The 15,792-nt window shown below is 55.4% G+C and overlaps 1 protein-coding gene across 1 annotated transcript; it reads right to left on the bottom strand.

The window, feature by feature from the left end:
- Positions 1-566: 566 nt before the first annotated feature.
- On the bottom strand, positions 567-14,689 carry TMEM132E (transmembrane protein 132E). The gene is made up of 9 exons (XM_073005407.1): positions 14,623-14,689; positions 12,821-13,751; positions 11,176-11,322; positions 10,680-10,872; positions 9,716-9,859; positions 6,971-7,176; positions 4,800-5,088; positions 3,686-3,877; positions 567-2,708 (listed from the first exon to the last, which is right to left on the bottom strand). Exons 1-9 carry the CDS (start codon positions 14,687-14,689, stop codon positions 1,653-1,655), a joined length of 3,225 nt encoding a protein of 1,074 aa, XP_072861508.1. The 3' UTR covers positions 567-1,652.
- Positions 14,690-15,792: the final 1,103 nt, after the last annotated feature.

Below are 15,792 nucleotides of genomic sequence, written 5' to 3'. Positions count from 1 at the left end.
GCTAGCCCATGGCCCACTGGTGGGGAGGGGCACCCCAACATGCATGTGCTCTCTCCTGTCTGGTTTCTAACATGTAGATCCCCAGGCTTTCTCCATCAACCCCAAGGGGGAGAGAAGGGAGGAGAGGTGGTTACAGGGAGGGCCACCTCAGAGGTGGGCAGTGAATGAAGCTGGAGTAACTCAGGTGGGCACACCAACCCTCTCACCTCTCTCCTTATTTTTCTGTGCCCCCCAGAAGATCTTTCTCTGCAGTTCCAAGGCCTGCCCTTCCCTCCCCTGAGCCAATCAGGACAGAGCCTTAGAGGAGGCACCTCTTTATAAGGGCACATTTGTGGGTCAGCGGATTCTTCATCCCTTGACCTGGGCATCCCAAAACACCAGAGGGTCTTAAGGGACCTGCATGTTAGGAGAGGAAGAGCAGGACCACAGCCTGGTCTAGCCGAGTTTTGGTCTCATGTCATGTAGTGTGCCCACAGTGTGCGAATGTGTGTGCGTGCATGTGTGGACTTGTGTGTGTGTGTGTGTTTGCCCATGCACACAAGGAAGATACAGAGCCAGCCACCGTGTACTGTTTGTTCATGGGAGCTGCTGCCCCCACCTCCAGTCTGACCACTTCCATTTATTTAAGAAAAATCTGACACAGTGGTGGGTAGAACCCGAGAGAAAAATGGCTGTGGGATGGGGTAGGGGCGACACTGGCTCCCTTCTGCGTTTGCCCACCCTAAAGTCCCTCACAGCATTCCCCGGTGCCCTCTACTCCCCTCCTGGGTTCCGTCTTGTGGGGGATAGGTGGCTGCCTGCCCTGTGCTGCAGAGGGAAGGCGCGGTCAGCAGGGTGAGGGGTGGCTAAGGCGTAGTAGTGTTGACCTTGCTGTGGGGGAAGGGGAAGGCAAGGAGGTCCCCAGGCCTCTGGCTCTGGGGTGTGATTTGGCTAGAGATGGATCCAGGACTCTTTCCCCTTTAGGTCCCTGCCCAAAGCCCTTGGGGCAGGGGTGGGAGTCCTGAGAACTCAGGAAGGTGCCTGGCTTGGCACCAGACCTCTCTGTAGAGTCAGCTCCCAGGTCCTGGGAGGCACGCGAATGCCAGCAGATGCTACAGCTGTCCCCCTATTTCATCCACAGATATTTCATCCACAGCAAGATCCTTGGCAGGGCAGGCAGCCGCCACCTCCCCACCCTGCAGGACAGAAATCCCTGAATATTAGTTTGAGGAAAGTCTTTGTGCAGCCTGTGACACAAGACCCCCACAGAACCCCCTGCACAGGGGGACGACAGGGGGGACGGGAGGCGGGGCCGGGACACAGCGTGGGCCCACCTGACCCCAAGCTGGACCTCCTTGCCTCACTCTTGGGGCAGGGAGTTGCTTAAGATGGGAGGAGATTTGGAAAGGGTAGAACAGAGGCTGGGGTTGCTTTCCTCCTTGCGAGCCACTGGAGGAAGAGCCCTCCACCTGCAGGGGGCAGAAGAGGGTAACGGTGTGAGGCGAGGGGAGGCCCAGACACTGAGGCGGCCCGACCCGGACCGAGCCAAGCTACAGGGGCAGGGAGTACAAAATCAATTCAGCCGCCCAGAGTCCGTGTGAACCGGGGGTCCCGGCTGTGTCCTACCCCGAGCTGACCCGATGGGGGAGTCCCTGCTACTCCGGTTGGCGCCTCTAGGCAATCTCTTTGATTCTGCGCATGTAATTGTGCAGGTCCGGGGGTGCAGTGGGCCGCGTGGTGCCCGCCACATCCGGGCAGCCCCAACCCAGGTCCTCTTCCTCCTCCTCGTCCTCTTCGCCGGCGGGCACCGAGTCATAGGCCAGCTCCTCTGACGGCAGCGTGGTGAAGGTGGTGAACTTGACCCGCTTGCGCTTGGAGGTGGGTGAGCTGGCTGGGTCCTCGGCTTGGTCCCGGGCTGAGCCGCCCGAGGAGCCGTCGCCCCGGCCGTGCACCTGGCTCTGGACGCTGGTCTGAGAGCTGCCGCTGCTGTGGTGGTCGCCGTGGCAGCAGGCGGGCACGGTTTCCAGCGGGTTGCCTGCCGGCGGCGAGAGCTCCCCTTGCACTCGCAGCGGCTGCCCGTTGCCCAGGAACACCCAGTGGTGAGAGTGGTCCATGCTGGTCTGGCCCTCGGGCGGGATGCGTTTGTGCCGGTAGCGCAGCACGAAAACGATGCAGTTGATGAGGAAGACGAGGATGGCGAGGCAAAAGACGCCCAGCAGCGCGTACATGCCAATCTCCAGGTCGGTCAGACCCCGTGGCATCTGCAGGAAGCCGGTGGGCAGCGGCAGGAAGTCTTCTGTGGGTGGCACGACGGGGCTGGCGGTGCCCGGGCCTGGGGCCTCCGGTGCTGGTAGCGCAGAGCCTGGCGGGCCAGCTCCCCGGGACTCGTCCTCGCCCCCGCCAGGCCCTGGTTGGCTGGGGCCCGGGTAGTCATAAGTGGGGTCCTCCTCGTCCCTCCCAAAGTGCACCCGCAGGCCCACAGGGGTCGTGGCCAGCACACTCTTGCGTCTGGTTTTCTGGCAGCTCTCAGCGATGGTTAGCTCTGCGCGGAGCAGCTCCCCTGCTCCCTCGGCCTCAGCCACTACCAGAGGGAAGGCCCGGTCCTGGGTCACAGTGGCCACACGCTCATCCAGGCTGCTCACTAGCAGACCGTAGTCTCGGGGACTGTAGAGAGAGAGTGGGGCTGTGGTGCCATCACTGTAGGAGAGCCAAAGGCTCAGTAGGGCTTCCTGGAGGACGAGGAGAAGGAGGGATCAGGAGTCAAAGAGCTTGTTTAGCTGGCTACCTGCTAGATCCTGGGCTCTGTAGGGGTGGGGACCACAGGTCTCTGGCTCCCTGCTGTATTCTCAGCACTGCAACTGTGCCTGGCCTGTGGCGGGCACTAAGAACTATTGCTCAAGTGAGAGTCCCCCTTACAGGGTGTGGGGAGGGTAAATCCCAGACCATGGCATCCAGGCCTCATACCGCTCTGAGGATGCCCTTGTCCACTTCACCCCTCTCCCCTGGATGAGCTGAAGGTAAGTTTTGCCTTGGGTCTGATTCAAGTCCCTTCTGCTGCCAGAATAGCTCCGTATCTCCATGCCTGACCTTGGGCTTACCCCCATCAGACAACAAGCTGTTGAGAATACACACCCACTCCCCACTTCTGCCTGTTGGCTAAAACCTTCTGAGAATTGCCCTCGCTCCAGGTGAGGAAGCAGGGTTCAGAGAGAAGTGATTGGCTTGAGGTGATGGAGTGAGTTAGGGACAGAGGACCCCTGTGTCCTGACTCTGGGCTCAGCACTTGATGCTCACCTCCTCACTCCCCAGGACTGACACCTGTCACCTCCTCACTCCCCAGGACTCCCACCTGTCACCTTTCCACTTTTGTCCTGTGGCTATGCCTATGGTGTATACTTGGGGCTCCAGAGATAAGTGAGGGTACTTCCTGGGGGTGATGTGGAGGTGAGAGCCCTCTGTGAATCCAGGAGGGAGACGCTCAGAGGGAACATCTCAGGTGGCAAGAGCAGCAAGCGAGACTTTGCTCTAACCTCCCATGTAGATGCTGTGGCCATGGGGTGGGCAGGTGTGCAGGGCATGGAGGGCAGAGATCGTCCGTATCCTAAAGCCCTAATTTGGGGACTCTTGGTGCTAGGGCAAAGCAGAGCCCCCAGGTCCTCCTTCCGTACCACTAAATCCCTGGCTGGTGGGCCAAGCAGCCAGTTACCTGCTTGAGGAAGCTCAGGGTCTGCTGGGCAGCTGTGGTGGCTAGGATGGTGTGGCTGCTCCCAGGGCTGGGCCGCAGGGAGAGGGCCAGGCTGGCCACCACCTGGGCCTGAAGCTGTGTGATGCTGACCTTCTCCTCCGTCACTGTCAGCAGCGTCTCCCCGAGCACAGCCTCCGTCAGCGGAGACACCACCTGAGGCAGAGCGGGACCAGGATGGGAGAGAGCTAGGAAAGCGCAACCCCCCTGCCCAAGATCACCAGCTGGGGAGAAATCCCAGCACTGCTGCAAGAGGGGCCTGAAGGGTGAGGCAGGCTGGGAGGCAGGACTGTGCAGCTCTGGCTCAGGTCTGCAACCAGGAACCAGTGTCCAGAGGTCATGAGAGTGTTGGGGGCTCATAGGAGTCAGGCAAGAACACAAATGAGAGAGGTGGGCCAATTCTAAGGAAAACAACAACCCCCACACAGTGATAAGCAGCAATTGATGTGCAACCTCAATGTCAGGGAGACAAAAGGGAGTGATGAGGACTGTGGAAAATGAGGGAACTCATTCTCACGTATAGGAGGCACCAATACCAGCTTTCAGCTGATTGTTGCCAGATTCATTTTTTGTGAAACCAGAAATCTATAGGTATTTTTAAAATGAGAAATCTCCCAATTGAAAACACGTTGGATCAATTGCTTTACGAAGAAGATATGTCTGCAGGCAGATTCTAGCCTACAAGTCACAATAGTTTCTTAGGTAGATGATTTCTATCCAGACACCCAATTGTCAGGGTAGAAACAAGTCAGGAAAGGTCAAAGTTGAGTTCCTAGATCACCAAACGCACCTTCCTGGACTCTAGGCTGGTTGACTCTCACCTGCTCCCCCTCTGCTCTCAGGGAGGGGTCTGCTTGAGTCACCCACACTGAGGATTGATAAAGGTTGATACAGCTTGGAGTGAGAACTTTTACCAGGATGAAGCTAAGAGAGCTTGACCTTAGAATTTCAGACAAGGGGGAGGCAGGGAAGAGTGTTCTGGGGCCCAGTTGGGGTTGCGAAAATCTGAGTTCTGCACCCACAGGTAAATAAGGCTCCCAACACTGCCCCTTTGTGCCGGGACAGAGCCCATACCTACCTTAAAGGGGGTAGTGCCTGGCTCCAGTCCTGCCAGTGTGCTGCTGTCCACCATGTGTGCCACTCGGGGGTCACCCACCCGCATGAAGTCACTGACTAGGTCAGTGACCTCCACCAGCCAGTCCGGGCCTAGCATGGTGACCACCTGGTCGGTGCCCTCAGATGATGTCGTGTGGAACTGGGTGAAGACCTGCAGGGTGGCATGCTGGTACTGCAGGGTGCAGCCCCGGCTTGCACTCTGCCGCCGCTCCTCCTCTTCCTCGTCCTCGTCCTCGCTTTCCCGGACTGACCTGGGGTGGGGACATGCCATGCTGAAGGCTTCTCACCTGGACTCTGACTTGCACAGTTCACACCCCTCACCCTTGCCCTGTTGGGTCCTCCCAGCTTCCCAGAAGCTCTGCAAAAGCAAACCTCCTCTTTGGCTCATGCCTTTCATCTCTAAGTTTGGAGCCAGGAGTCCCAGCCTTTTCTCTCCTAGAAAAGTTCCTTCTTGACCCTACCTCCTGTTCCTATCTGCCTCCTCTTGGCTTAAGCCAAGCCTGAGAATAGCTGGTGTCAAATCCTAACAGCAACTGCTGCCTCTTCTTCAGTACTAAGTTTGTGCCTGGCACTGTTTTAAGCTCTAACCTGGAGCAAATGTGATCCTTTTTATAGAATGCCAGAAATCTTAGCTGAATTGTGTTCTGCGGTTGTGAGGAAACTAAGCAGAACCTGTAGGTGATGAACTCGGACATTTAACTGAGAAGATTTCCAAGCAAGGTGTGGAAATTGTGGCCTGGTTTCCTTTTGCTGCTTTTAGTGAAATGTGAGAGGAGAGAGACACATTGATAAACTGTTAAGCAAAAGGGAACCTGGACTTGATGATTCGGGAAATTCTCAGCCTGTGCACATTGCAAAAAAAAAATGCTAAAATTGAGAGGTTTACTGCCAGGAAGGTGTGCTTTGGTGATAAAGCCAAGTGTTTCTCTCTGTAGCTAGTGCTTTGTTGGTGTACTGGAGGATCAATCAACTAGAATATTCATTTACACCAAGAGTTCTTTCACCTGGGTTAATTAATTTATTCCTCACAAAAATCCTATGAGGCAGGTGTTATTGTGCCCATTTTACAGATATGGAGATGGAGGCACAGAGCGGTTACATAAGTAGCCCAAGTTTACACAGCTAGTAAATAGCAGAGGCAGGACTTAAACCAGGCTGTCTGGCTTCAGAGTCCACTGCTACTCAAAGCAGTATCGATATCACCCAGGAGCTGGTGAGAAATGCAGAATTACAGGCTTTACCCCAGACCTGCCCAGTCAGAATCTGCATTTTACTCCGATCCCCAGGTGATTCATGTACACATTAAAGTTTGAGAGGCACTGGTCTATGCCACATTGCTCTTCCAAATCTCTCTGAGTTGAACTCAGCCCATTTCTCACTTGGCTGTCTGTTTCTCTCACCACCTGCTTCTCTCTCCAGCCCTGCCCACCTCCTGCTCTTAGCTGCCCGTCACTTTCTTCTCTTCTCTTCCCTGCTGGGCTTTTCTCTCCAGCAGCTGAGTGGGTGATTGGAATGTGGTGAGTACACACGTATATGCCCCACATATGGGCACCCAGGTGCCTGAGCTTACAAGCCCACAAGGGAGCCTGGGTATGAGTCACAGTGTGCCTGCACTCATGCACTCACTAGTGTGTCCTTGATGTGCCCAGGCTGGGGCACACACGTACAGGTGTGTCTGCTCCATTTTGTCTGCCTGACTGCAGGCAGTCTCTTAACCTGTCTCCCCAGCCAACTCCTTTCAGTTCATTCTTTAAGACTTAGCTCAAGGGTTGTCTCTTCCAGGAAGCCTGCCTTGACTTCGCCTGGAGGAAGAAGCGGTCCTCTCCTTGTGCCACTTGATTCCCTGCACACGGGGCTTCCCACCCATCACCATGTTCTGTGGCATGCACATGCCTTCCTCCCCTGCTGGACTGAGAGACTGGCATGGTCAGGCACTGGCCACAGTCACCCCATCTCAAACACTTGCCAGTGCCTAGCTCACAGTAGCTGGTCAATGAAAGTTTGTTAACTGCACAACCAACCGACAGACTATGTATACCAGGGGCCTTATATCCATATGCAGGTCAGACTGTTGGCCGAGGTTGTATCCACCCATGAGTATCCCAAGTATCTGCCATAGGAGAGGGGCTGTACCTCCGGTCGGGGAGGATGGGTACCCTCCAGCCCTTCACTTGGCTGAGGCGGGCATCTGAGAGCTCAATGTGCAAGGGCAGCTTGGGGACCCAGACTGTCATTTCCAGGGGGGCATTGAGAACGTCGTAGCGGAAGGTGACCCTGGCGTTCATGGACCCTCGAGACTCTTTTCCGCTCACAAACACGTAGTCGCAGCTGCTGGATACCTGGGGGAAGGGAGCAACAGTTGGCACGTCTTGCCGTACAGGTCTTCCTGTGAGGCAATGCAGGGAACTTCAGTCTGACGAGCAGGGCTGGAGGGAAAGTCCTAGGAGGCTGAAGGAGAGGGTGCCAGTGGAAGGAGGCATTGACTCCTCTGGGAGTCTCGGCTTCCATCACTGCTTTTGCTCTTTCTCGAGATCACCTCTTGGTGCCCACTGGGGAAGGCTTTTGTTCCTTAGTAAGGAGCCAACATGCAAATGCTTTTCAGGGGCTGTTCCCGATCTGCCAGAGCTACACTTTGGAGGAGGCTCCAGGGTGAGGGCCTCTCAGGGCTGGCTCCCCTCCCCTAGCAGGACTGGCGGGGCTCTGGAGCCAGGGGTCTGGCAGGTAGAGTCCTCTATGGTGCAGAAAAGGACATGGGCACTTAACTGGGCAGGGAGGACATTGAGGTAGAGGGGATGGGGATGAGGGGCAGGCCCATGTCCTCCACAGCCTCTCTGGCATGGTTGCCCCAGGAGAATGGGCAGGTAGTTAATTTCTGGTGAGGCGGGCTGCTTAACCAGGTGTGGAGATGAGGGAATGGGAGAGGAAAACTCAGGACTAGAGAATCCCAAGCATAGATGGGTGGATGGCTGCCACCAACGAATGTGGCTATTGTAAATGCCTGCCCACCTGGATACCGACTTGTATTCCTAGAGGTTCCCTGGATGGAAACCACATGTCTGCTGAGTACATCTTGGTGGATACCTGTGCCCACTCACAGAGGTGTCACTGCCAGTACTTTAGGGCAAATGCAGATGGCTCTGTGTGTTAAATATGCCCACGCACACACCTGGCAGCCCAGAATGGATGCTGTGTGTACATGCATCTAGCTGCTCATGCTGGCGCATGTCCATGGGTACATGGTCTTGAGTTTGGGAGCAGGTCTATCATTCAGCTGGTGGGTTGATGATGCCCTGAAGGCTCTGGAAGGACCCAGGGTTGTTGGGACTATGGCTTATCCATGGAGATGAGCCCCTGGGGCATCCCAAACCCTGCCAGCTCCCATCATCATCTCAGAGGGGTGGGTGGAGGGATGGGACAGCAGCCCTGCCAGAAATGCTCATTTCCCACCTCGGAAGGCAAAGAATTCCAACTGCAGACCTGTAAATTCCATTTACAATGTGGTAGACACCATGAGACCTGAGTATATTTCATCAAGATTTGTAACCAATTTCATTTAACATCTTCTCTAATTCTCCTTGGTTCTGCTCTGGAGCTGGGGTAGGGGAGTCTGGGTGGCAGAGAAGGTGCTGGGTGAGGGCCCTTGGGAGCAGACCTGTTTCTTCCCATCCCAGTCTGCCAGCCGTGGACAGCCCCACAGACTTCTGGTGAGGCTTCTCTGAAGGGGGTGATGCAGTGGAGTGGGGGGCACCAGACCATCTGCTCTGGCTCCCTTGGAAGGCATCCTTCCTGGATCATGGATAGAAGAGGTAAGCCCCATGCTCCCCAGACTTGGAGGGACCCAAAGGCAAAGCATAGAGAGAGAGAGCAGGAGCGAGCCCAAGCGACCAGGAGGAGGACATCTGCATTCCAACTGTCCTGCTCTCCTTCAAGCTGAATTATTTACAGGAGCAAGAACGAATTCAGTTGTCTAATCATCTGATTTTGATGCCTGCTGGAGGGTGGCATAGTGAGCGGCTGGCCCACCCCACAGGTACCAGGGTTGGACATCTGCTCACACCACTGCCCACTCTACTGCCTCCTCTTCCCAACTCACTTCTGACCACCGTTCAAAACCAGGGGAAGGAGCGAATCTGGAGCCCTCTTGGGGAGGTGGCAAACTGGGTCATTGTGTCAGATGAGTGTCGTGTGGGCTGGGCTGTGGACCTGGGGCGAGAGCAGGTCCCTGGGGAGGAGCTCAGGGGTGGGCTGGGAGCTCACGGCTGAGAGGAGCCTTTAGGAGCTGGAGGAGCTGGAGCGTGTGTGCTGGGAGTGGGGCCCTCAGTACACAACCTTCACGCCTGGCCTTACTCACATACTTCTTGAGGCTTCCTCCTGAGCTACATTGCCTTCATCCGATCACTCGCACTCTGGGTTCAGAGCAGGTCTTGGAGGGGTTGTCTCCCTCACCCACCCCCTGTTGCCTTGCCAAGTGTCTGCCACATACCAAGGTTCAATAATGTCTTGCTAGATTGATTTCAAGTTGTTGACACTGCCTTCTCCCCTCTGGCCTGACAGTCTGTTTCATATTCCTATGGGAAGCCCTCCAGGACTGGCCAAAGCAGTATCCAGGGGCAGGAAGACGGAGTACCATGGGAGTCAGTAGACTTGGGAGTGAACCCTTTCAGAATGGTGTGGTGAAGCTTGGGATGAAGTAAGGCCAGTGCTGTAGGAGGAAAAGGGTGGGGCAGCTGCTGCAACAGAAGGGGTCCCAGCACAGGGAGGCATGAGTTCAGTCTTAGAGGATGAATAAGAGTCAGCCACCTGGACTCTGGTCTGAGGTTCTGCTCTCCTGAAGGCCTAGGGCTTCTTCCCCAGGGGCCCCACCTCCAGGATGCCCACCTTGATGATGTCTTCATTGTCTGACTCGCATTCCACTAGGGCAGAGACGTCTAGGACGAGGCCATTCACCTCAATGGCAATGACCTTGACAGGGATGGCCACTGTCCTGCCAGTCAGAATGGCCGTGTTGATGATCTCTGTGTCCTGCAGGGAGGAGAAGCAGGGAGGGGGGCTCTGCTTGTGGTCCTCTTCTGTCCTGGGACACACTAGCCAAGGCCCTGGCTCCTGGACACCCCCCCCCCCCGCCACCCACTCCTCAGATGCACATCCTTCCAGTGGGGACACTTGCACACGTGTGCAGGGATAGGCAACCACCCCGCCTCACGCTCCTTGACAGATGGTCTGCTCACTTGGGCTTTTGCAGGAACCTCAGGGTCTGCCTCACTGTGCTGCCAGGCAACAACCCTTCCCCAGGCCCCGGCCATCTCCTCTTAAACAGCTTCCAGGCTCCTCAGGACTCACATAGTAACGTCTAACGCATGCCCCTGGCCATTCAAGCTGCCCTGGGCTGGGCCCAGACAATCATTCCAGCCCTACCACTCCATGACGCTCTTTCTAAATCTATAGTTCTTTTGAACAAACTACTCATATTCTCACTACTGTACCTTTGCCCAAGTAATGTCCTGCCTAGGACATACTGTGCATCTCTGGGAGCCCTCCCTCCCAGGTGACCTCCAAGACTCAACTGCATTGCTACTTCTTCCTGCAAACTTCCCATCAGTGGTCCCTCCATGGTGACATCTCCCACCTCTGCCCCCATGAGCATCTGCTGTCCTCATGGCCCCACAAATATAACACACATGCACACACCTTCTCACACAGGCATACCTGGGCGTGGCAGGAAGTCTCACATATACACACATGTCAATTTGTACATATACTCAGTGGTTCACATTCTTGTCACACAAATGTGCATGCATGCATAAACCCAGACATGTTCTGGGCCAGTCACCTGCCTGCTCACCATGGCCAGGGGTAGAATGGCTTGCACATCCCGCTGAATGACCGTCAGCTCAGTGACTGCCCGCTCCAGGTCAGGCAGGGCGCTGTGGCCACGGTAGTCAATGTACCACATGATCCTCCGCTTGACCGACTGGCTGGTGAAGTTCTCCATTTCAAAGTCCAGCTGCAGGATCTCCGAGGGGCCCTGGCCCTCCCTGCCAGGGGATGGGAGGGAAGGAGAGCAGAGGATGAAGGGCTGGGAGTGGCCCAGGAGCTCAGAAACCCTCAATGGGGACCCCACCCCTCCCCGGGAGCTACCTGATGGGGGCCCTGTGAGCCTTCTCCAGCCCATCTGAGGTGCTCCAGCCCCAGGATGCCACTGAGGGGCCTGGACCTCAGAGACCCCAGTGGCCAAGCCCCAGCCCTCCCCAAGTCCAGCCTCTTCCTTCAAAGAGTCCCCACCCCTCTCAGATGGCTGCTCTGCAAAGAGGTGGGTAGATGCACCAACTCCGGCTCACCAGGGGGGCAGGGGTGTGCCTTGAGCCCAGGTCACATCCACGGTGGCTGTTGAGTGCTTTGCCCCAGTCAGCAGCTCCGAGGTCACATGCCACTGGCCACTGCGTGACTTGGTACCTAAAAGGGTCACACCCTTCTTGGCCTTTACCCTGGGACAAAGTGGGAGGAAGAAGAGGGAGAGGGTCAGGCTACAGCCCAAAGCTGCCCACCTGGCCACCATCACTAGGCTGTACTGGGGGAAAGGGAACAGATAAGCTAAGTTACTCTGAGTCCTGGAAGTTTCAGATGAATGTTTCAGATGAATTTGGGGAATCTGGTATCACACAGCCGAAACTGACCCTCGGTGAAAGCTGCAATCCCTTCTACCATATCCCTGCCAAGTCTTTGCCTCATCTCTACCGGCACACCTTAGTGACAGGACTCACTACTTCTGCACACATCTCATTCCTTTTTCAGAAAGCCCATGAAAACTAGAAAGATCTTCCCTGGATGTAGTTGAGCTAAAACAGCCACAGGTTCTGCTGGGCAACAGAGAACAATTCCCCTCCATCTTAACTGTAGTAGTTCTTCAAAAAGCTGGCGAGGTGAGTAGGTGTTCTCTGAGTCTTCTTTCCTTCAGTTCCTCCAACTGTTTGTTGCCATGGTTCTGAATCACCTCACAGCCGGTCACGCTCCCCTGGACACTAAATGTGAAGTGTCCCGTACTAAATACGACACTTCAGCTGCACCCCAATGAACATTGGCTAAAGTGAGGTGATTGCCACCTCTCTAATTCTGCAAGCTCTACTCCTGTTAATGCAGCCCAAGATCTCTGATGACTGATTTAACTTATGTTCACATTCAGGTATCAATCACTGAATCAGGCATGACTCTTTCCAACAATATTTAAACTTGAAGGTAGGACACTGAGGAGACAGGGAAATACTAGAAGCTGCAGGCTAAAGGTGATGTTTCAGGTCCCATGCATAGTGCCTGGGGGTGGGGAAGCATTTTGGTGGGTGTCCTCAGAGTCACACAACATAACTCAAACCATAGATTCCTAGTGTGAAATATTATCATGTTTTGGGGGGATGTGATACAATCAAAGGCATTTTTGAGTTTGCAAACTGTGTCCTTTTCAAGGTATAGAAAGATAGAAAGAACTGGGAAACCTGAAAATTTTTCTCCCAACTCTAGGACTGGAGCAAATGTCCCTACACACACACACACACACACACACACACACACACACACACACACACACTTCTATTGGCTCCCAGCCAAGAGGCTGCTCTCTGGTCCCCATTTCTCTTCCTTGGCCTCAGTCTCCTTGTCTGTAAAATGTCTAAGGTCCCTTCTAGTCCCAGTTCTATGATTCTGGACATCTATGATTGTGAAACTGATATTTCCTCTTTACCATGATGCCATTTCTATGAGATCCAGAAATAGGAGCAGGAATGTTTGTTGCCATTAGACAGATAAGAGCACTGTAGCTCCAATAAGCGAGGTATCTTCCTGAGGTTGCTCAAGTACTAAATGACAGACCCAGGATTAGGATGCTGCACAGGGATACAGCTGGGAGGTCCCCCCTCCCACCCACCCACAAGGAGTCAGGTATGCATTTGATCTTGGAAGGGAAACCAGATCCCCACCCATCTTCCCTACTACCTGAGTGTAAAGTGCTCCACGCTGGGGCTGGAGGGCGAGGAGGAGTTGGGGGCCAGATAGAGGAGGATGCTGAGCACTTCCCCGGGCTTGAGGGGCCGGTCTGGCAAGCGGATCATCAGGTTGCTGTCCAGCCTGTGCTCCTGCAGGGTCCTCCTGGGGGGCGGGCGGAACAGGCTGATGCTCCCGATGCGCAGCAGGGGGTGCTGGGTAGGGCTCTCCGCCCGGGCCCCCACCCCGGGCCCGGCCCCACGGCGGGAGCCCCCGCAGCCCCCCGACGCATCGGGGGCGTGGAGCGTGTAGTAGAGCTCGGCCTGCTGGCTCTCCCCTGTCGCCTCGGGCTCCAGCCCGTCCGGGGACTTGCGGCGGGCCGCGGGCGGCGCAGCCGGGGCTGGGGGCCCGAACCAGGCCAGGGGCAGCTCCGCCCGCACGAGACAAGTGGCCAGGCCCCCGCTGAGGCGGCAGGAGCTCTTGACTTCCCGGGCATCCCGGAAGGCGTGCAGGCGGACACAGGGTAGCCGCTCGGTGACGCCGAAGTCGTCCCAGTCCCGGCCGGCCACGTAGAACAGCACCTGGGCCACGGGCTGCGAGGCGGGCACGCGCGAGCGGACAATGAAGGCCCGCACCTTCCAGTTCACCGTCAGGCGCTCGGGGATGTCCAGGGTGCTGGAAGGCTGCAGGAGCTCCCGCGCCACCACCTGGCTGGTGCTGAAGGGCCCCAGCGAGACGTTGAGGACCGGCAGCTCCTTGGTCTGGAACACCACGAAGGGCTCGGAGCGCTGCAGGGAGCTGTTGGCGACCGCGGGTGACGGGGGCCGCGCCTCCCGCAGGAAGAAGGCCAGCCGCGTGTGCGACAGGCGGTAGCTGACCGGCAGCACCGGGCTGGCCTGCGGCCCCGGCGGGCTGGGGCTGGCCGGGTGGGAGCGGCCAGAGGCTGGGGACAGACAGAGGAAAGAGGCCCAGGGCGGTCAGGAGAGGGCACGCTGGGACCCCCGGGTGCTCCCAGCTTCGTCTCGCCCACCCCACAGAGGGCTGCCCACTCTTCTAACTGGGCAGGTTCAGCCTGGCTGTCCATCCTCCGGTGGGCCCATAGCCTGGCTCAGGCCTGGCTCCCCGAGCTCCAAGCCTGGCACCCCCTTTGCTTGTATGTGAATTACCCTCTCAGCCACCTCTTCATTTATTTACCTGCGGCATAGGGGTAAAGCTAATACCATCGCAAAACCTTGTGAACCTTCAGGAGGTTCTATCCCCAGCGTCCTCACTTGTAAAACAAGTATAAAAATTGTTTCTGCCTCAAAGTGCCGTTGTGAGGACTTTCAAAGTCGTGCAAATAAAGGACTGAGTGGACTCTGGTGCTGAAAAGAGTCCCTGTGATCCCTGTGTAACCTGCACTGGGCTCCGTGTGGGACAGGCGTTAGTGTATTTCATCCTCAGATCAATCCTTTGAGGTACGTATTATTATGATCTCCCTCCACGCAACCAGTTTCTATCAGTAACTTCCTTTTTGAGTGCCAATTCTAACATCTTACAGATAAATGAACTAAGGTGCAAGACACTTAAATAATTTAACCAAGTTACATGGGCAAAGGGGCCAGCAGTGGGACTCGAACCTGGGGTCCCCTGGCTCTCAAACCCAAGCTCCTTAGTATTGCACCTGCTGTCTCAGCTGGTGTAGGGTCCCCAGGGATCCAGCTGTCTCCCTTCTCCCTTTGGCCACAGACTATATAAGCAGGAAATTTTATTCTCAGTCTCGCACACCTAAACATGGGCCTCCTTCCTCCTCTTAACTCCCTCTCCCCACCTACCAAGGAGGCTGCCAACTTGCGGCAATTCCACCTCGGGCTGCCCCTTGCCCTCCCTCCCTGCTCCCATTCTGGCCTTATTCCTGTTGCTATGACGACATACCACTGGCCAGCAAGGTTTCCCCTCCTCCCTGGCATTCTCCTCCCCGCCACAGCAGCCAGAGTGTTTTCTCTCCTGGACACAAATCAGACACTGTTGCCCCCCTCACTCCCAGCTCAAAACTTGTTGGACACTATCAAGGAACAGGAAGGACCCAAGTGGAGGCTTGAGGTTTGAAATCTTATTTTGGGTATCATGGAATACTATGCAGCCATAAAAAAGGATGAGTTTGTGTCCTTTGTAGGGACATGGATGCAGCTGGAAACCATCATTCTCAGCAAACTATTGCAAGAACAGAAAACCAAACACCGCATGTTCTCACTCATAGGTGGGAACTGAATAATGAGATCACTTGGACTCGGGAAGGGGAACATCACACACCGGGGCCTATCATGGGGAGGGGGGAGGCGGGAGGGATTGCATTGGGAGTTATACCTGATGTAAATGACGAGTTGATGGGTGCAGCACGCCAACATGGCACAAGTATACATATGTAACAAACCTGCACGTTATGCACATGTACCCTACAACTTAAAGTATAATAATTTAAAAAAAAAAAGAAATCTTATTTTGGATCTCCTCAAGAACCTCCTGAGTCACATTCCTCAACTGTAAAATCAGGACAATGATAACAGTAATGCTGGTCTGCAGGAGGCTGTGTTGTCATTTGTTTTGTTTCTGAGAATCAAATAAGAAAGCACTCTATAAATTGTGCAACACAATGCAAATGTGTATATATCAAAGAAGCTCTCCCATCTGCTTACAAAATAAAACCCAAACTCACTTTTGTACCTGAACGTGACATTCAGGGCCCCCTACACAAAGCATCAGGATCCTTTTTCTCCTAGGACTCCTCCTCCCAATACCCTGCTGGTGGCTTAACTGGACAACTCACTGACCTTCACACTCACGGATGCTGCCTCATCTCCCCTCCTTTGCTCATGCTGTGCCCTCTGCATTAGATTCTCTCCTTTCTTATTTGTGCACATCCAAATCTGAATCTTCCTCCAGGGTCCAGCTTCAATGCCACCTCCTCCGTGAAGCCCTCCAAGATGTGCCCTCAACTCCTGGGA

This window comes from Chlorocebus sabaeus, chromosome 16, assembly GCF_047675955.1.
Source record: "Chlorocebus sabaeus isolate Y175 chromosome 16, mChlSab1.0.hap1, whole genome shotgun sequence".
Taxonomy (NCBI): domain Eukaryota; kingdom Metazoa; phylum Chordata; class Mammalia; order Primates; family Cercopithecidae; genus Chlorocebus; species Chlorocebus sabaeus.
The sequence above is the reverse complement of the archived record's forward strand: the minus strand, read 5'-3'. Positions and strand labels throughout refer to the sequence as shown.

Excerpts from the sequence above, each read along its gene's own strand:
- TMEM132E (XM_073005407.1), bottom strand. The coding sequence starts at position 14,689 with ATGGGAGCAGGGAGGGAGGGCAAGGGGCAGCCCGAGGTGGAATTGCCG. Across the intron at positions 5,089-6,970 it reads CCCATCCTCCCCGACCGGAG|GTCAGTCCGGGAAAGCGAGG; the intron begins GTACAGCCCCTC and ends TCCCCACCCCAG. Across the intron at positions 3,878-4,799 it reads CAGGCACTACCCCCTTTAAG|GTGGTGTCTCCGCTGACGGA; the intron begins GTAGGTATGGGC and ends GCTCTGCCTCAG.